Here is a 21977-nt window from a genome sequence, read left to right on the forward strand (position 1 = left end):
AATATGTCACTTTATGACAACATAAAAGTCAAACGATCTCTGGATTTGATATCAAAATTACAGCAAAAAAATCAAAACTAAAAAATAAAAATCGAAGTAATAAAATATATTCACTTTACCAAACATAATCTGATGGATTATATACCAAAATATAATAATAATTAAGTATTGATTATAAAATAATAGTCTTTAGGTGAGTATGAAGCCGAACAAGCAGGCTATATGTAGATCTGAGACCGCTACAGTACATCAGGCCTACCATCAACTTTTACAGAACGATTCCAATGCAGTTCAATTTAGGCACCTAAAATGAATCGCATTCATACTAAAAATTAAGTCGATGTTACGAATTTGCGATGCAGTTCAGTTTAGTCGTAATGCGGATCGCGTTAAGAGATGATGGTAAGCCCCCAGATAGACCTATCTGGGGGCTTACCATCATAGCCGGCTAAACCTAGATATAGCCGCACTTCGGAGTTTAGCTGTAACATACAAATTTCGGAGAACAGGCAATGTAGAACGAGAGGACCGACCCAAATTGAATTGAAAAATGGCATTATAGGCTTTTGCCCGAGGCTTCGCCCGCGTGAATTTCCCACGGGAACAGTTATTTTTCCACGGTTGAAAGGTATCCTATGTTCTTCTCCATACTTCAAACTACATGTATCCAAAATTTCAAGAAGATTGGTCGAGTAGATAGAGCGCGAAGGGGTAACAAACTTAGTTACTTTCACATTTATAATATTAATTAGAATTAGGAGAATTATTCAGATAGTTGATATTTTCGGAAGTTGCCATTCTAAAAATTTGTCGTTTTCGGAAGTTGTCGTTATCCGAAGTTGACATTATGGGAAGTTGTCGTTCTCAGCCTGAGGGTTCGCAAGGTATTCGTCATCTATACTTGTCAGACATTAGATTTAACATCTTCATTTGTTAGACAAGTTAAAAAACCCCCGAGTTTCGACATTAATTTCGCTACAACTTTTGAACGGCTGAACCTATTTTGATCAAACATATCTAAGAACCACCGCATGAAAATTATCCATCAAATATAAAAACTCGCATCCAAATCGGTTCATTGGTTGATGAGATACGGTGCCACGTACACAGGCAGACACACTTAGCGGTCAAACTTATAAAACCCCTCTTTATGAGCCGGGGTTTGAAAAAGTTTATAGAGAAACAAGTATTTTTTAGTGGATGCTATTATTATTTTCAGATCTTGCTATAATTAAAGTGACATATCCATCCATCCATCGCATTAACCGACGTGTCTTGTGTGAATAAGTAATGAATTCCAAGACTTACATTGGATTCGTTGCTATTATTTGGAAACCGGCAACGAACTTTATGAAATTGTCATCGATACGCAAGTACGAATCCATTATTATTATTAATGTACATACATATAATAAAACTGTAACTGGGCTATGTTTGTACATACATGTATGTTTGTACTATGTTTGTATATTAAAGTAGATAAAAAATAAAAAATAAAAATCATTTATTGCAGGCATAGCCCATAAAGCGTTAGTAACAGAGGAACTTATAACTATGTTAGTGAATCTACATTAAAGTTTTTTGACAGTGTCTTTGGCTAGATGAACGCGAGTCCAGTGTTTCATAATAGCACTGTCCACGTCCAATCTAGCCGCCCCGTCTTCACCAGAATATAAAAACCCAGATAAAAAAGAAAAAATATTATAGAGGTTCTTTATGGCATAAATAGAAGCTAAAATATTTTTTTACTTTTGTCTGCTGTATGTGTTTTCACGGATCACGCAACAAGTAGTACTTGATAGAATATGATGCGATTTTTACAGTTGTATAGCGGAAAGTCTAACTTAAAATCTGGTATTGGTTTCATCGCGATGCATTGATGCTTAGAACCAGAGATATTTTTGCGCCGCACAACTTTTCTCTGTTTCTCCTAATGGTTAGCCGGGAGAGAATGCTTATAGCATTAATTTCGCCATATGTTTATAAGTATGTTTTTACATGGAACAATAAAGTCTTATAAATAAATAAATATCAATAATAATAACTTAGTACCTTAGTAGCTTCACGTTTATTTTGTACGTTCACAAGAAGCACCGGGTAAAATCTAGTTTAGTTTAGCTACAGTGAAGCAAAAGGCTTCTGTATATTCGCCGATGCTTCAGCGACACGAAAATTGCTACGTTACAAGTCACGGAGATGGATTTGTGGCACGCCTAAGTCTAACCTGGTCAACCTAGATTTAGCCGAAAATAATTAGGCTACACCTGGGCTACAGTAGTACATCTGTGGCCATTGTTGCGATAAAACAATCTATGTCATTTTCATGTAACGTTGTGTCAGCACGTCACGTCCAAGAGACACGCGTGACTACAGGGTCGATGAAACAACGTTCTAATTATTAATAGTATATAAGCTAGAGTTAAATAAAAAAGACTTCGTTTATTCACCGGTCACACTGGTATCATTTACCAAGAACAACTGAGGTTGTGGACACAACAGCCATCATAACAGCTAAACGTAGGTTTAACCATTGCGACCGGCTACAGCTCCGATTAACTTCTAGCCGGCTAAACTTGTGTCTAGTTACATTTGGAGGGTTAGACGTAACATATGATTATTAATAGCTAAATTAATATATGTTACAGCATTATTAAATAATTAGCTGTAACATATATTAATTTAGCTATTAATATTCATATGTTACCTACGGCTAACCCCCCAAATGGTACATTTGGTAGATTTGGTATAAATTTTTTCTTTAAATTAATTTAGTATTTATTATTTTAGTTTTATTTTTATCTCGTAGTAACTAATTATGTTGTAAATACTTTTATTCTTTTAATATATATCGTTGTTTCTAATATATGTATATTTAATTGTTTGTTTAGTTATAGTGTCTGTGCCAATTCAAATTATATGGGTTCCCTATTTTTATGCATATACACTTTTACGTCATAATTTAATATGGCATACTTTTACTTATCATAATAATAGTTACGCACAATGTTAATTTGGCATAATGTTTACGCATAGTTAATAATTTGAACCATAATAAACCTAAACCAACCAAAAAGTTAATTATGCCACATTAACCCGTATGCCAAAAATCAATTATGCCATAGACCTATTATGCCAAAATCATTATGCCAAAGAACAATAGGACAAAATAGTTTATGCGATAAAAATTGGTCCCAATTATATGAGTTCAGTCCGCACCGTCTACATGGGAAAGCACAGACAATAAACTGATCATGATGCCGAGCAAACCGATGAACTTCGACCACATGAAGGGTGACGCGGCCTGTGTCCAGGATTTAGAAGTCCGGTGCATCGTCGAGTTTGAAGACGATGAGACTTTTGTGAGTAATTTACAAGTTTTTTTACAAAGATAACTCATTTTTACACTCTTGATTGAACTGCCGAATTTTGTAAGCAAGTTACTAGTTTTTATTTTTTTTTAAAATTTCACATTTTTTTTACACTATTGGCTCAACTGCCGACTTTCAATGCGCAGAAGAAGCAGGGCAACAAACTTCACCGCAACCTTTTCTCCACAGACCACAATCTGACTGTCGTCTTGTTGTGTTCATCGTGAAACAAAAAATCAGCTATAAACCGAGGATTTCCATCGCTGTGAACTGAACCTAGTTACACCATCAGGTCATGCTTATCATAATAATGCAATGCCATGGAAACTGAAACGTCGTGGGAAATTTCAACTCTGTAAAACAATTTCAAAGTAGGAGAAATCCAACTTGCAAAGTTTGATTACAGACATAAATCGGAGAGGCGAACCACGAAACACACAAACACGTAAACAACGTTATTCCATCTCGTTTTCCCATATAGTGTTCGCTTCGCTTCGTGTAACAAAAAATACCCCGACTTTTAATATTCATTTCGCTATACAACTCTTGAACGGCCGAACAGATTTTCACGGTTAAGAACACTTGGGATAAAATTATCTATGACACATAAAAAACTAAGCGAAAATCGGATCATCCGTTGGGAGCTACGATGCCACATACAGATACACATACAGACACGTTAAACTTGTATCACCCCAGAGAGAACTAGTGGACGCAATGACGTGTTTTATGTTTCATGGTGTTTAGAGTACTTAAGTGAAACTTAATTAGAGCTTGTAAAAATCTAGATATCATACAAAGTGTTAGGTAATTACAAAAAAATATATTAACGGGACTTAGCGCGAACGTTTGCGATTTTAATGTCTTCCCGTACTAATAATAATGACCGTCAGAAGATAAAATCTTTGGCTTGTGAAGTTGTGATGTCTGGCTGCCACTACGGCGACCACAAGGTCGTCGAAACGTCAGCAACATTAAATACAAAAGGTTCGCGTTAATTCCCGTTAATACCAACAAATTTACGTAGTTACGTGTGCAAATTAAAAAAAAAAACACTAAAGTGCTAATTGATACAATTTATCTGCCAGAGACATAGAAACCACAACAAAATGATTGCACTACCCGAATGTCCTGTTATGAGGCAAAGGTTAGCACGACACATGCGCGAGTGTCGCGGCAGGAGACCGCTCAGCGTGGACAGTGGGACGAGGCCATTGGTTGAGGACATTGGGACGGAGCCAGTTAACGTCGAAATCGGGACTTGCTGTTCGGTTAGCTTTATTTTTTTACCTTTTTAGAGTTCCGTACAAAAATTAAAACACGGAAACCTTATAAGAATTCCAATCGTTTATCCAGAAGACTATTAAGACTTCCACAGGCACTTTTTCGCGTCAAATTTTATATTATAGTAATTTCTCCCACTCATATCTCCATAGCAAGTTCTGGTGGAACTCTCAGGTGGAAATTTGTCAATGAGGCATTTGCCCAGCAAATGCCGAAAGAAACTAATTTGAACAGTGTTGGTCCCTATCACGTCTCGGTCACTTATCTGTCCGTCCGTCTGTTATTAATAAAAAGTTTTTGGCGTAATGATGTGTATTGTTCATTATCCTAAGTTAAATATATATATATATATTCTTTGAATTTGAAAGAAAACGGGATCCTGTTAGTAAGACTCCGATGTCAGTCTGTCTATCATCAGGCTACTTCTCATGAACCGTGATAGTTGAAATTCCACATGTGAAGTGAAATATTTCTGTTGCTGCTATAACAAAAGCTGCTATAAAAAAATAGAACAAAATAAAAGTTAAACGGAACTCCTATGTATGTATTGTACACGTAATTTTTTTACCGCATTAATTTATAATGGTAGGGAACTCAACTCGCGCTGGAATCCGACTTATACTTGGCCGTTTTTTTATCTTTTTCAGGAATGTCAAGCAATGAATTTCGACAATTTGAATGTAAAAGGTAAATTCTATATTCGATACTAAGTAAACAACCAATCAATTCAGAAGTAATATAGGTACCTTTGTTACCTCCCTCTTTGTTGAATTCGCGGCTGTGACTCCCCGAATTCGAAGCCCACATGAAATTATTATGCTGAATAGTTTTTTTAACTCTGGTTTATCGGTGTCATCTGCATTTAAGTTCTACTTATAATATAATATCAAATGTTTACAATTACGTCTATGTGTTTTTTTTTTTATAGAAAAAACAAAATCCGTGACCAATCAGGAGGTGTTGACAGATTTTTTTGGAAAATCAGTAAGTACACCCATACATACATTATACTTACATTGTAAAAAATTGTAATTCCGATTGAAGGAAAACATCGCGAGGTAACCTGCACAGCACACTGTTGGTTGACAGTTTAGTTCACTAGTGTGTATGTGACTGCTTGCCACTAGATGGCGGTGAGTAAGCGTAAAAAGCCTAGACGACTTGAATAAAATCTGACACCAGTGTTAGCAATAACACAGTCGATGTGATGAATTGTAATTCTCTTATAGTTATCTTGACGACCTCGGTGGCGCAGTGGTAAAGTTCTTGCCACTGAACCGAGAGGTCCCAGGTACGATCCCCGGTCGGGTCATGATGGAAAATGATCTTTTTCTGATTGGCCCGGGTCTTGGACGTTTATCTATATATGTATTTGTTATAAAATATAGTATCGTTGAGTTAGTATCCCATAACACAAGTCTCGAACTTACTTTGGGGCTAACTCAATCTGTGTGATTTGTCCTAATATATTTATTTATTTATTTATTTATTATCTCTGATAGGCGTCTCTTTCTTGCATGAGCGAAATGGAAGATGTGACAATATACACATTGTCACATCTTCCATCTCGTTCATGCATGTTTGTCAAAAGAAATGTTTTATTTCTTTAACTATATAAATATAAGTTAAACAAATACGCTAGATGACATTTTTTAGGTTTAAAGATCTTTATTGACTCATAAAGAATAAATTCACTTACAATGAGTCTTATAAACTAATACAAATGTTTTTTTTGTTATGATAACTATTCGAAGGCCCTTAAATTAATAGAAACACCAGTGAAAATTATACTATGATAATGACAATGCTTTCAAAGATATGACAACATTAAATATTACGTCTACGATGGCCCTTTTTGAAAGTTGTTACAAAATTTTATTTTTTTATTGGGGTTGAGTTTGTTTTTATCATATCATACTTTTTGTAAATGGGACTTTCCAACTTTATATCAATGAAAAAATCTATAAAATAATAATGATATAAAATAGATCTATTTTACATAGATTATGAATTTTTTTTTAAATTCTCTGACACACTATTGGCAATTAGACTGTTTGTACCCATTCAATCCAAATAAAGACATTCTTATTCTTATAATGAAACTGAATATATAGAAGGAACTCTACCGACAAGGGACTGGCTTATAAATTTTGATGTTGATGATAATTGCAGTATTATAAATTTTCAGATAGCCCTATCGCCATCTATATCCATGGACGACAAGTTAACTGGTGCATTGAGGCAAATAGGTATCAGTAAATCTTTGGCTAGAGAGGCACATATGCGTACAAGACATAATCGCAAGAACAATACACCCGAGACACGAGTAAAGGAAAATTACACTGTAGAAAATAATACAAGTAATGAATATAAACTGAAAAATAGTGAAACTGTTATATTACATCCTAAAGGCCAATACAAAGATCATTTGCAGACTATTATATTACAATGGCTCATGGAAATACCGGTATTTCCGTGTATCGATCAAGCAGCGAAGATATCAAAAGAAAAAGCTATAGAAGAGCTAAATGAAGCGATATGTCGCCTCTCTGGTGACGTCAACGATGATTCTTACGAAGATTACGTTAAATTCCATATCAAAAATTTCATAGACAATTTGCCTATTTGGTTCATGTGCACTATAAAGGAGCAAGACGTTTATAAATCCCATTTAATAAATAATCTATTTCAAAAAATTAAAATATTAAATATGGAATCATTCAATGAAAATTTCGACAAGAACACTTACGTGAGAAAGTGTTCTCACAGAAAAACAGATAGATCCGCTAAAATAGAAGAATTAGTTGTGAATTTCATTAATAGTATCAAGCTTATAGAAAAAGATGATTGGGGGAACACAATAAATATGAAAGAAGTAAAAAAAGTTATACTAAATCGATTAAAACCTGTTGTAAAGGCGATGTCGCAAATGCAAGACAGTAAATCGTATCTGAAAAATGAATTAATAAATATTCTCAAAGATATACCGATTGCATGGCCATATAATACTAATGAAAATCTTGATAAGTATGCTGAAGATTTAGCTGACAATATTCAAGCAGTATGTAAGCATGTTTGCTTTAGAAATAATATGAACAAAACATGCATACAAAATTTGGAAGCTATTTATGATGATCAACGCGATATGGATTTTATCAAATTTAAGACAATCAAAAACACTATACAGTATATGAGCTCTGTTGTCGATGTTGATTTCCTTTGGAATAATGAAGATGAACTAGTCGATATTCTTGGAGACTCATACGACTCAATCCAATCAGGCAACGAAAGTGATGCCAGAAGTGCAATTTACGAATTTTTGAACACCAGTTTCGTTATTACCAAGGAAAATGCTGCATCTTTGGCAAATTTGGCTGTAGAGAAAATGAAAAACGCATCCAAACTTACAACTGACAGATCATGCTCGCCCATATTTTTAAAAGACAACGTGCTGTCGAAAGACGTCATGGTATATTTATCAGATCATGATTTATCTGGAGAAGCTCCTACTAACTATCCAATTACGTCTACACCCAAAAAAGATATACCCAAATTTAACGCAGAAGAACGAAAATATACAGACAATTTATATAAATTCATATCTACTTGGATAGATACTATACCAGAATTTGCTCATGTAAATAACGATAAGAACTATAAAGACGTAATGGTATCTGATTTAGCTGGACATTTGACTGACGAAATAAAACTTGAGCAATATACACCAGACAAAAAATATTATGGCTCTAGAGAAAATATGATAAGTTGTGCAATTAGGAGCTGGATGATCAAGTTTGAAGAAACCGCTTTTAAAATTATCGAAGATATCAAGCCGTACATCGATGATTTTATTAAACAATTTCAAGAAATTCCAATACCTACTTTAACAAGACCTCAACATGGTAATAGAAATGAAATTAACAATTTAGTATTTAGAGAAAATTTCTCCGATGAAAACATTGATTTTGTACCAGATGGTTTGGATATTATTAAAGATGGAATATCTATTTGGATGAACGAACAACCAGATCACATTTACTTAAATGAGAATAGAGATGTCAGAAATGACTTATTAGATGATTTTGCAGTAAAGATTCAACATCAGCTTAAAAATAAAAGACCAAGTGATGAGATCAAACATGAAACTAGGATATGGTTGAAGAAGATATTAAAGCTAAATGAAATGAAAAACTTGGACATTTTAGCTGAAGGTTTAAAGAATAAAATAATTAAAATGCAATTGAGTGACAGTTTCGAAGACAATTTAAAAGATATGGGAAATAATATACAAAAAGAGAATATATTACCCAAACATGCAGATAAGCCAACTGTCAACACTACAGCAGATGGTGAACTAAACAAAACATTGAAACATTTTATAGATAAGTTTATTGAACACAATTGTGAGGAAGACGATTCCCTAGTAAAGGGCGCTTATTGTGAACTGCTAAAGTCTGAATTTAGAAGATATAGTCCAGAATCTAAAGAGGAGCTTTATTCGAAAGGCGGAGAGCCAGAATCAAAAGACAAATTACCACATAAGCTTAAAAGAGAATTGTATTACATAAAAGTAATATCAGATTGGTTGAAAAATATTCCTATTGAAAACTCATTCAATGTTTCAGGTAATAATGATAGGATAGGGTTTATTATGAGCTTAGCTAAAGATATCTGCGAAGTAGAAATGGAGAGAATGCAAGCCCCTGACTTAAAAGATTATGACAAACAGCTATCTGAACTGGTTTATAATAACTATGTAAAAAAAATACCTATATTATCAAACTCTATACAATATGAAGAACAAATAGTTCAAGAACTAATTAATAAGATCGTAAAAAGTCGAAATGAGTTAAATAATATGAAAATAAACAAAACTGCAAACGACAGTTTGTATATTGAAATGCAAGAACAAAATATAGGCGAGTTTATTGATGAATATATTCGCGTCAACGGGAAAGAGATAGCCGATGATCCTGTGAAGTTAGAAGTGTGGAACGCAAGGCTGTTAAAAGAAATAAATAGAATGGTAAATGAATCTGAAACACCATCATCATTAAAAATGAAAGTTTATGATAAAGTAGCTGATATATCAATACCAGGAAAAGATTCTGTTATAGAATTTGACCGAAAGCTCAATTATGCTCATGAAATAGGAGATTGGATAAAAAACATGCCATTAAAACCAGTATTAGACCATACAACTTCAGTAATGATAGCAAGAATGATAAATGATTTGGCGGAAAAATTGACCGAGAAACAATCTATAGATATAAACAATGATCCAGAGTTAACACAATACGTCACGGATTGGATATTAGCTTTACCACTGGAGTATGGGAAAGCAATAGACACGTCAGTTTTGATTCAGCAGTTGTCAAAACGAATCAACAGAGTTAATGAAAGCAAAAATCAAAGTTTAAATATTACTGACGGAAACGGAAATAAAAGCACCACGAAAACAAATCAAAGTAATTCAAAACAATCTATGTCCAAAAGTCAAAAACGCAATTCTTCCACCGGCAAAAGTAAAGTTGGTAGTTCTGGTGAATTGGTTGTAGAAGCTATTCAAGACTGGTGTAACAAGTTACCCATTAAAGAGAAGAAGGATGATGATGAAAAGGTCATAAAAGATAATATAGCAGTGAGACTATTTCAAAAAGTTGGAGATCTAAACTTGGATGCCAGATTCAATGATGATATTTTATATAAAGATCAATTAAACAATGAAATAGATGAAATATTTAAAGATTTACAAAAATATAATGACGTGATTAAGAAAAAGGAAGCCCTTAAAGCAAGTTTGACAGATAATATCGTAAACGCTCGAGGTATAGTAAAAGAACGTACTGCCGGGGATATATACAGGCACAAATTGGAAAACACTATTGAAGCATCAATACCTTCTCCTATAACATATAGCAAAATTTATGACCCAGGTTTTGAATTATACAAAAACAAATTAGCCAATATATTTATATTAGAAAATTTTGATCATGGAGATGATCCAGTGAAGTTTAAATACGAAGTGAAGATAAAAGATGAAATCGATAAATATTTCACTGAGGCTCAGAAAAGGAATGCCGTCCCTTTGAGCAGAGATAATATTTACAATGAACTTTATTCCGCGCTATATAAAGTACCTGTTCCAAATGAGAAATCAGTAATTCAAGAGGTTGAAGAAGTTAAGTTAAGATGTGAAATAGATGGGTGGTTTGAAAGTTTGCCTATCAGAGAAGCAATAAACCTTAATGAGCAACTAGATTGGGATCAAATACTTTCAGTGCTTGTTAAAAGAACTTACGAAATCGAAAGTAATAATCCAAAGGCTGATGATTTAATACAAAAAGAAGTGACTAAATGGTTGATTAAATTTCCAATGTTGCCTGGAGAAGAAAATAATATGGATAAACATGCAAAATCTTTAGTAGATAGATTAAAAGCATCCAAAGATGAAAGAAAATGTACTCCGAAATCAAAAAAAGATAAAGGAAAAGGAAAATCTTCAAAGAAAGCAGCAGCAAAACGCGATAGCTTAAACAAAACCCAAGCCCCTAGTGATACTAGTGTAATGTGGCGTACTAATTCTATGAGAAGAGCTAGCCAACTATCTGGTGCCAGCTTGAATCCGTGTTGTATAGCAGCATCTACACCCAAAAGAAAAACAGCAGATATTATACTAGAAATCGTTGAAAATTGGTGTCAAAATTTACCCCTCTCACCCGAATCAGGTGAAAATGAAAGTACCATTAAGGATGATTTAGTAACCAAAATACTTAGAAAACTCAGTGAACTTAATGCAAATCCAGAAATCTTTGATGATGATTTCCTATATGATGACTACTTGGATGATGAACTTGACCGTCTAATGAAAACGTTTCCGTTGTGTTGTAAGCTTCAACAAAACACGGAGTTTAAAAAGTTTGAATTAATATCTGCTCTTAGGAAAATCAAGCCATTATTAAAAGCAGAAAAAGCGAGACATAAATATAAAAAAGAAATAAGAAGTACAGTGAGAAATATGTTGAGAGGGCCGCTCGATACAACACCTGAAAAGGCGCTATTTGACGATCTAGTCGACGACATAGCAGATAGTTTTGTACAATATAATTACAACGAAAATGATCATGAAGAGAAACATTTATATAGAAACAGGATTCGAGATGCTCTCATAAAGTTTTATTCAGAATTTGATGAAAAAGATAATGAAGATACATTAATAAGACAAAATAAATTTATATGTGAGTTAGGAAAAATTCCCAACCCAGGCGAAGAAGCATTAAAAGAAGAAATAGATGAAATTAGAATGAAAGAAGAGGTTTCAATTTTTCTGGAAGAGGTAATCCCGAACGAATCTACAGAGAAAAAGAAATTAATCAAAACAAATTTATCAAAACGTCTACATGATTTAGAAAGGAGCGGTCACACGTGTGCTACAGATAAATCTATGAGAGAAGTAATAGATACGTCTTTGAAAAAAACAGGTACGGAAGTAGATATGGATAAGATAGAAGACTTTGTAAATACATTAAAAAATAACGAATCAATAAGGAAATCTCCACCAGGAACGAGGTCACATCAAACCAGTGTGAACGTTAGTCAACAGCTCATACAACACGGCTGGAAATCAGGACAATTTGCTGATAGTTCAGCAGAGCCAAACTATGAGTACCAACCGCCAACGCCCCAGCATTACCCGACATTTCCTTCGTCTCCGGGAGGTCATATATCATACGAACCATCTTCGAGTATAAAATATCATACTCTTCCCCCAGAAAATCTGGGCTATAGGCCACCTGGAGCGAAGTCGCCGGGAACTCAAGGGCCGCAAGCGACGCAATGGTTCCAACCAGACGCGTCTCATCTTAAACCGACAGGTAGCCAAGACTGGCACACATTACCTACTCTAAGCCCTGGCCAAAGACAGTCAGAAGTTGCGTTAAGATCCCCCTCTGCATGGCAAACTCTGCCATCACCTAGTCCAGGGTATAAAACAACACGAGAAACGATTCAGAGTTATTTAAGAAGACCAAGTTCAGTTCAAACAACTAACATACGACCAGTGAGTCCAGATAGATCAGTAGACCAACCTAATGTGCCACCGCCAGGTCGTAATTTAGACGAAAGATACCCTAGGCGTCATTCTTTCGAAGTTCAATCCAATCAAAATGACAATAAAGAAAAACGCAGAACATCGCTGCAGATCCCATTGAGCTATGATAGCGATTTGATGCTTGACAAGATTCGATTGGGCATCGCAGATAGAAACGTTCCAAAAAGTTACAAAGAAGTATGTAATGAGTCACAGAGGAACTCCACTCCAAACGCTCCAATAAACGCACACGATTCAGTCGTTTCATCAGCTCAAAGTCCAAAAGCAGCAACCCGTATACCTCGGCCAGTATCATCTCCTCTCCGAAGTTCAATAAGTTCTAAATCTCCCCCAAGAACATCACCACAAAGTCAAACTTCAGTTGTGGAACCAACATTGTCATCCAGACCAGTACAGAGCAATCAAGGCATTCAAGACGCTGAACCAGGTTTAGCGCCTATTCCTATTTCTGCTGTGCCACAGAGTACTAGAAATGCAGCATCTATAAGAGACGACGTTGGGCCTACAGTCTCTAATATACCTCAAGAAACTCCCGAAGCTCCTGAAGGAACTCACAGGATGGCTACAGCACCACATTTGACTAACCCTCCGAGAAAAAGAAGGAGGATCGCTCCCGATGAAGAAGAGAGAGATATCTGTGATTGTTTGCTTCAAACTGGCAGAAAGAGACGGTGTTTGCCGCTTCTTGACGAGTGGGGTGGCTACCCCGTTTGGTGTTACATGCCGGTCCCAGGTTTTTGTTACTTTTAGTTCATTTGTTTCAGTAGAAATTGAAATATATACATTTTATTTTTAAATGTTTTATGTTTTATTTCAAATCACATTAGTACTTCAGTAGGGATGTCGCATATTTGTGTATCATATTATATAGTATGGGGCTAGCTCAATCTATGTAATTTATCCTTATATATTTATTTATTTATATCATGGAGACTGCTCAGAGGTTGTTTGTCAAAGTATGTATTGTAATTTTTTGTGAAATAAACTATTTCGACGACTTCTTGAAAGGACGACAAAGTTCTTCCGGCTGTTCGTTTGCCACAATATTCTATAAAAAAATATTATTTTGCTTAATTGTTAAAATAGCAGCATTTATTTTCTTCTATCTTATTTCAATTTATTCTTGCTTGAAACATTCGATATTTTTTCATTTACCGCCATCTATCATAAAATGAATTAATTTTGATTACTCACTGCGAGATGTCAGACCACTACTGACAAACATAATGAATGAAATAAAGTAAAATCTATAATAAAATATATTTCGTTAAGATAAATGATTTCCACTAGTAATTAAAAGCTATATGGCTCGCTGATACACTCCTGAAAGTTTAATTTGTTTTCACTTGTTGTGGCTTTTTGTAAACATCTTTGCCAGATGAGTGTTAAGAAAACTCTGATCTCTATGACGCCATGACAGGTCACGTGATGTAAATTTTTGTTGGGCATGCGCGATGCTGCTGAATATTTCGTGATTTTTGAACGGTGAGACGTTTTTTCGCGAAATTAAACGTTTACGACGCGTTTATTGTGTTTCTTTACTATTTTTTGAACACTTACGACTCGGTTATTATTGAAAAGTGCTTGTGAGTTGGTGTGAGGAAGTGTTTTCAAAGGTCACACAAATGGATGTCTGATCTTGCGAAGTGATGTTTTTATCACATCCAATATCTGTTTGGTTTCTTTGTTTTACGCACGATCGTGTTACCAGTCGGAAGGTTAATGGTAAAATAATTTTAATTATGTACTTTCTTTGGATTATTTCTTCGAGATAAACCCGAAATTGACGAATTGCAAACAATGATAGTAACTGTCAAACGAATGGACATCTTTGCATTTATCATCGAATATTACATTCTAAAGTCTCTATTTTTGTCATCATCCGCTACTTGGTATATTTAGCAGATGTAAGTCCATTTAGAAACAATATTTAGCGTATTTCGCGTATTTTTGACAACAAAAGCATCAAAACTTCGCATGCAATTGTTAAACCAGTTTAAAATCGTCAATTGATGTGATTGTGGTGACATCATAGCGAGATATACGCTGAATACCCACGTATATAAAGGAAAATATGCGTTAATTCGTCATGGACAATGTTCATGGTCAGAATATAAGGTTATACATTAAAATTTCTCCCACCAATTGTACCTTCTTTTGATTGTATGACGACACAATTTATACATAAATAACTATGCAATTTTCGCTCTCCGTAATTCAGAATATAACAATTTAGTAGCACAATGCCTACAATATAATTATGAATGAGTTCCCAGGTTTAAAGTTATCTAGAATACAGAAAGCTATGGCAATCATCCCCATTAGAAAGAGAAAGTAAAAATAATATGTTAAAATCCTTGAAATATCAATGGCAATAAGGAACAATTAGTGAAAATAACATGAAAATAATAATATTTATGCTAGTTTATAGCATGCGCAATACTGGCGCGTACAACTCATACTAATCAACTGTGCACCCTGATTGAGTGTGACCCCTTAGGAGCGAGGTGCACAGTTAATTCATACGGGTTGTATATTAAAAATGATATATTGGTTGCACATTAAAAATTATCTAAGTCTATTTTTATGTATTTATTTAAGTCATTATCATAATCTCATCGGCAAGTAAACCTAGGATAGGTCAACAAATTCATCAAAAAGGGTGTGAAAAGATTTATTAATAGTCAGTGATATGCGTGTGGTACCGTGGTGTTGCAGGCGTCCATAGCTATGTTGACCATTTACCGTCAGGTGGGCCCCGCATGCCGATTTGCTTGCTAAGTAGTAAAAATTCTAAATTCTTTATGCTATATTTCTTTATTTATATACTTATTATAAATTTAATTTTATAAGCATTCTTTACCAGTTAAACTTTAACAATTGGTCATTTATAATATAATTGTAGCAATACCTAAAAGTATTTAACAATTATATGATTTAAGCAGTTAAATAAACGCATCGTTTCCCTGATGTATTGCGTAAGAAACCGCTCAATGTTTCATAGAGCGGGCAGCGGCCGGATACAAATTCATGCGGACATCAGCAACTTAGTTTATCTTCAATAAATTCTAGTTAATTCAAGTATTTCATAAGTATTTATTGTCTATATCTAATGTTATCTGTTATGATAGCTGTGATAAAAACATAGTTTTGAAAAATGCTATTAATCCAACCGTCTTCCATGGTGGTCTAGGAGTGGAGGGAAAAGAGAATAGAATATGCTATCTGCATTTCTTGCCCAAATCTACATGCCACTAAATGCCGTAGGTAATCCCTAAAAGTCAGGTCTAACATCTAACACCAGTATTTATCACATTTATTGCAGCAATTAACACACATGAAAAGATAACAATCAAATTACTATACTTCACACATTGTAATAAGACATTTAACAATTATGAAGCCTTCCTTTTTGCGCAATCATATCATCCATGTAAACCTGATGTATACATGTGTTAAATTCTACAGCATTTTGATGGCTGGATACGGTCAACCATCGTGATATCCATACAGAAATTGGACCTTCAGAGGCACATTTTCATATCTAATTTAAAAATATAGTACCAGCTTTCGCCCACAACTTCGTACACGAGTAAAAATCTGTTTCCCGTGGGAATTCCAGGAAATCCCTTCTTTGTGCTCCCCTACACTGTCCTAGGAACCTGCACACCAAATTTCAACTTTCTACGCCCAGTAGTTATGGCTGTGCATTGTCTGTCAGTCAAAAACTCAATAACACAAGAGTTTTTATACTTCTCTATACAATCTATAGATTTCTCAAGATACAATGATCAATTGACGACCTCGGTGGCGCAGTGGTAAAGTTCTTGCCACTGAACCGAGAGGTCCCGGGTTCGATCCCCGGTTGGGTCATGATGGAAAATGATCTTTTTCTGATGTGCCCGGGTCTTGGATGTTTATCTATTTATCTATTTGTTATAAAATATAGTATCATTGAGTTAGTATCCCATAACACAAGTCTCGAACTTACTTTGGGGCCAGCTCAATCTGTGTGATTTGTTCTAATATATTTATTATTTATTATCAATAATTATAAACATTGCAGTACGAGGTGCAATGATGACATCAAGGACTATCAACGCATTATATAAACTGTATCGACCTTGTATGTTGTTGTGACAATTAGATAAATAGTGGTCTACATTTTCTTATATCCTTAGCAAGGTTGGCAAAATATATGATTTTTTAAAATTATATAAAGAACTAGATGTTGACTGGGGCTTCGCTCCTGTGGGAATTGCTTCTTGAGATAAAATATAGCCTATAGCAATGTTGGATAATGTACCTTTCTAGTGGTGAAAGAATTTTTGAAGTTGTTTCGATAGTTTTGGAGATTACCCGCCTCAAACAAAAACTCACAAAGTCACAACCTCACAAACACTTTATAATAATAGTATGGATGATTTTTTTTAATGTTCTTATCACTATCAACTTTTCTTGTTATCATACAGTTTAGCTATATTTTTTCATAAAACATAGTGTGGGAAATATACATAGTATCAAACATAGTGGGGTTAATTGCCTGTGACTAATATGTGTAGCCTAAGAGCCACGTTTCGAAAATTTGTCTAATCTAAGGCTAAAATTATCAGAAGGACTTTGGTGAGAAACCAGTTTGATGGCCCGTAGTGCTGTATGGTGTGATACATACAAAACAATCTAATCATGCAATGGCCAAGTCGATCTATTTATTTAAAACCTAAAAGATTTTAAATATGATATATTGATAACTTACATAATAACATAAGACAGAAGGTCTCTTAAGTAGGGCATAAATAAATTAACCGACTTGGTATTAACTGGATCTCACAACTTTTTACAGTAGAAAAACTGAGCTGCGAGACTTGGTATTTTTACAGCATGCTCTTGATAGCAATTATATTTACTCAATAATAATTGGTGATCTAATCATAAATTATTTGGGATTTAAATCATGTTTTATTATTTTTTTTTAATTTTTGTGGCAACTCTGCTTGCAAGCAGCTCTTCAGGCCTCCATTCTATAGGTACTATACTGAAAATCAACTGGACTAATTTTGGTAAAATTTGTTGAATGCTTACTTACCTTTAGGTCAAAATTCCTACAGGACCTGAACTGCAGAGCTTTAGAAATTCATACAAACTTCAATTCATCCTGTTTGATTCAAAGAAACTCTGCCCACTTCCTCTCATATCATATTTTAAACTACTTTCTATGATCAAAATAGATCACTTAACAATTAGGCATCAAAGGCTGATACATCTCATAAATTGTTCGGATTGCCTCTGGTTTACTAAGTGATTGATTAGTTCAATACAGTGGTTCCCAATCACTGTGCCAGTGATTGGGAACCACTGTACTGGACTAACCTGCCTGGTAGTCTTCCTTTAAGTTGGGATTGCACAAGATTTATATCCTTAGATTTTGTAACAACAAGGTCTTCTGCCGTGTCTGTCTGTTCAAGATAAACTCAAAAACTACTGCACGGATTGACGTTGACACAGTCAGTGGCGCCATGTACTTTTAAATATCCTACGGGAATCGAGTACTATTTGGATAAAAACTAGCCTAAAAATTTTATAAAAATTCGCCCAGCCCTTTGAGCGTGAAGAATAACAAACATACTCACAAGCTTGCGCTTTTATAATATTAGTGGTATGGATTGTAATTGATAATGTTTAGTTTTATTAAAATTATATTTATTTATTTATTATTTTTATAACAAGGTTGAAATATTGCGATTCGGTATTTTAAATTGACTGCCTGATACCTTGTCGCGACGACAAACAGTTTGAGAAACGCTGGATTTGGCCCATAAATATCTGTTTGTTTGTGTGTGCTCGTAAAGTATCGAAGACTTTGATAAATTTATTTACTTAAGGGCACTAATATAATAAGCTATGGTTTTTAGACATTAAAATTTGGTAGCTGTAGGTATATGTTTAGGTATGTGTACTTTATGCTAGCTCCACACTGTCGCCGAACTGCCGACGAGAATGAGCGAACATTGCATAGTTAGTATGATTGCTTTCATTTGCCGCAATGAAAAACCAGCAATGTACCTATACAGAATCCGCCGAAGATTGGCTAACCGTTTGACGACAGTGTTGAGCTGGCATAAGGTTCCTTATTGCCATTTCTTTGGTTATTAAATAGTTCAATTTTATTTGAACCACCTTTGAACATTTTTTAAAGCATAAAACACATGTTGACGACAGATAGAAATCAAGGGCAAGTCACAAAATCTTACTACACATCTGTTAAATGTGAACTAACAATATCATAAAGAGAATAATTGTGAAAAAAAAAAAAACAGAGTTACCAACTTAACACTTCCTTACCTAATCCACATCTTTGTGTGACAGCGTGACAAACCAGTGCGCGGCATCCGTGACAAGTAACAAGTGTTAGTGTCAAGTGACAAGTGTTAGTGAGATGAGAGCTCAACGGATTGATCTTAAACTGTGCCAGTTTTCGAACTTGACAGGATAAGAGTTCCGAGATTGAGCGGTGAGTGGATTCATCTTTGTTTTTCAGACCAACATACTATAGAGGTGCGACTTGATACCGGCTCCAGTCTCAACTTTTAGCTTCAGCGTTCAGCTCCCAGGGAGTTTTTTTGTATTCAAGGTTATATATTGCCATCTCTTTCAAAGACCCGACCTCTCTTTCTTATGCATTGAGAGGTTTAAATGTGTGCTCACCGTATAGTATACTTTTCAGTGCGCAACAAGAAATAGTTGGACTATCGAAATCAAAATCAAAATCAAAATCAAATCATTTATTCAGAAATTAGGCCTTCACAGGTACTTTTTCACGTCATAATCTAAATTAAATGATGTTTACCAAAGCTACAAACTACTAGCATTTCGGAACGACCACTGCTGAGAAGAAATGCCGAAAGAAACTCATTCAAACAGTGTTGGTCCCTATTATGCCAGAAGGGCTTACCATTTTTTATATATTATCGAATAAAGGGATTTAACTATACCCGCCCCTGTCTAGTCAAGGACAGTGCTATTTTTGTAAGACAGACACTTTGGATCAAACATCCTTGTTTGATCCAAAGTACTTGGTCCACTCTTTAATATTATAGCTTCATGTTTATAGTTTTTATGTGTGCTTTTATTTACCGCAATGAAAAATCGTCAATGTATACCGAATCAGCTAAAGTTTGGGAAACTGTTCGCGGATAGTGTGGAGCCGGCACAATTACGCACAATCTCATGTGTACGAGCGAAATGGAAGATATGACGAGGTATATCTTGCTCTGTCTAGAGCACACACTACCATTAAATCAACTCCACATCTTCTCCAACAGATGTCGCACTACCCGCAGCTGGCCTCGCTCGAGGCAGCGTTGCCTTTACTCACGAGGCCGGACCTGCGCATGCGCCAGCAACTCGGTGAACAACTGACGGTGCTGGTCCGCAGGGAGCCGGAGTTGACGCCCGACTTGGTCGACCAACTAGTCGACGGACTGGTTGGCTGGCTGAATGGGGGGAACTTTAAGGTGAGTTGAAACTTAATAGTTATTTACAAGACGTGTATATCCTTTTTTGCAAAAAAACTTACATAATAGGACAAGAGGACACTAATTTCAGAGGGGTTAGCCGATTTATAATATGGTCAGATTGTAAATATGTTGCTCTAGATTAAATAGATATAATATTTTTTCAATGGGAGGCGTCTTGTTATTAGCATAGTTTTATACCTATATCGAAACGTGTTAACTTTACCATATATTTCGCTGTAAGACCCCGGAAAATAAAATAAATAAATAAATTTGAGATCATTGTGATAAATGACAGACTGTACGCTGCTGGATTATCATAGGAAGATTAATAAAATTGTTTAAAAAGTCCATTTGAAACATTGTAAACAAAAACTCAATCATCATAAAAAAATCATTTTTTTTATTAAGAAACAACATTTTTTTTAAGGAGTACCTAATCATGTCGATAAAACCCGCGACGAAACGAAGGATCTCGCGTTTCAAAGTTTTGCGAAATTTCAAATTGACTTGATTGGGATGGCAACCGTACTGTTTACCACAAAAAAGTGTTGCAATCGCAGCACGCAGAACCCAATCAGAATGGGATCATTAACTTTTATAAAAACAAGATCACAGCGCCGACGGAAGAGCCTATGTAATTATATAGATCCATTGCTATATGAGAGTCGAGTATGGTCGGCAAAACAAGATGGATATTGTCAGAGATGAGTTTATGCAAGGACACATGTTTTTCCCGGGCAAAAAAACCATATTTGTTTAATGTTGTTAGAAAATTACAATGTTGGAAAGTACCTCTGGACCGAGAGTTCCCGGGTTCGATCCCCGGTCGGGTCAATATTTTTCTGATTGGCTTTGATGTTTATGTTATAGAATATACTTAGTATCGTTGAGTTAATACCCCACAACACAAGTCTCGAAGTTACTTTGGTTTGATTTGTCGAATCGAAAATTTTGAAAATTCCTTTCTTATCTGAGCACTACGTAATAACCTAAAGCTACTGCTCAAATTTCGCGTTTGTAGCTTGTATGGTTTAGGCTGGGCGTTGATTAGTAAAAAACGCTTATACTTTTATATAGATTTATTTATTTACGTCAATATTTTACATAAAACTAAGTCTACCGCCGCGTTTTCCAGTTCATCTGTCTACTCCTAGGAAGAGTTCATTAAAAAATATCATACGATGAAACATATAATCCCACCAAAAACATTTACATATAAAAATATTGCCAAGACGAGTCTAGTTTGCTTCACAAACTCTACACTGATGTATGAAAAAGTGGTTAAATCTCATGTAGAGCCAAGATTCTTGATATATGCGCCCTAACTTTGCCAGACGTAACTTCACATACATGATTCTAGTTAAAACGTGTGGCTTGGCCGTTTCTTTACTTTATAAATAGGATAACGAATGCCTATGAAATCTACGTGACCGTAGCAAAACGCAAAACGACTTTTTACCAGTTACTTTTGCCCAGATGTGGGAACTGACAGCTACATAACAAAAAAAATATAATTTATTTGCCACCAGTACAGCACGCGCCGGTATGATGTATCAAGCATAGTCTGATTCCGTTGCGCGTTCGCGACTCATTGCGTCTGCTATTCTGGGCTGGTCTGCCGAAGTCTCGTGGTTTTATTTCCGTCACCATAGGGTTCCGTACATTGAAAAAGGCTAAAAGTTAAAGGCAAGGCAATCC

The 21977-nt window shown here is 35.1% G+C and overlaps 2 protein-coding genes across 8 annotated transcripts in view; both read left to right on the top strand.

Annotated features, from left to right (window-relative positions):
- The first annotated feature begins 64 nt into the window (after window positions 1–64).
- On the top strand, window positions 65–13553 carry LOC128681592 (uncharacterized). The gene is made up of 7 exons (XM_053765606.1): window positions 65–193; window positions 1220–1373; window positions 3210–3359; window positions 4457–4639; window positions 5300–5339; window positions 5581–5636; window positions 6841–13553. Exons 3-7 carry the CDS (start codon window positions 3252–3254, stop codon window positions 13510–13512), a joined length of 7059 nt encoding a protein of 2352 aa, XP_053621581.1. The 5' UTR covers window positions 65–193; window positions 1220–1373; window positions 3210–3251; the 3' UTR covers window positions 13513–13553.
- Window positions 13554–14172: 619 nt separating this feature from the next.
- chb (chromosome bows) overlaps window positions 14173–21977 on the top strand; it is a 46805-nt gene continuing 39000 nt past the window's right edge. For 3 of the 7 annotated variants that reach the window (XM_053765366.1, XM_053765371.1, XM_053765372.1), the window contains exons 1-3: window positions 14179–14487; window positions 19129–19273; window positions 20085–20276. In XM_053765366.1, the coding sequence (XP_053621341.1) occupies window positions 20085–20276 (192 nt within the window). In that variant the 5' untranslated portion in view covers window positions 14179–14487; window positions 19129–19273. Of the gene's footprint in view, window positions 14488–14648; window positions 14670–19128; window positions 19274–20084; window positions 20277–21977 lie in introns of those variants that run through there. The other 4 variants (XM_053765369.2, XM_053765367.1, XM_053765368.1 and 1 more) reach the window with 4 other exon arrangements.

The sequence above is a fragment of the Plodia interpunctella genome, chromosome 27 (genome assembly GCF_027563975.2).
Source record: "Plodia interpunctella isolate USDA-ARS_2022_Savannah chromosome 27, ilPloInte3.2, whole genome shotgun sequence".
Taxonomy (NCBI): Eukaryota; Metazoa; Arthropoda; class Insecta; order Lepidoptera; family Pyralidae; genus Plodia; species Plodia interpunctella.

What these genes read in the sequence shown, in the direction of transcription:
- LOC128681592 (XM_053765606.1), top strand. Translation starts at nt 3,252, where the DNA reads ATGATGCCGAGCAAACCGATGAACTTCGACCACATGAAGGGTGACGCG. An exon ending in CGACAATTTGAATGTAAAAG is followed by an intron (nt 5,340 to 5,580) that starts GTAAATTCTATA and finishes TTTTTTTTATAG; the next exon opens with AAAAAACAAAATCCGTGACC. An exon ending in CAGATTTTTTTGGAAAATCA is followed by an intron (nt 5,637 to 6,840) that starts GTAAGTACACCC and finishes ATAAATTTTCAG; the next exon opens with ATAGCCCTATCGCCATCTAT.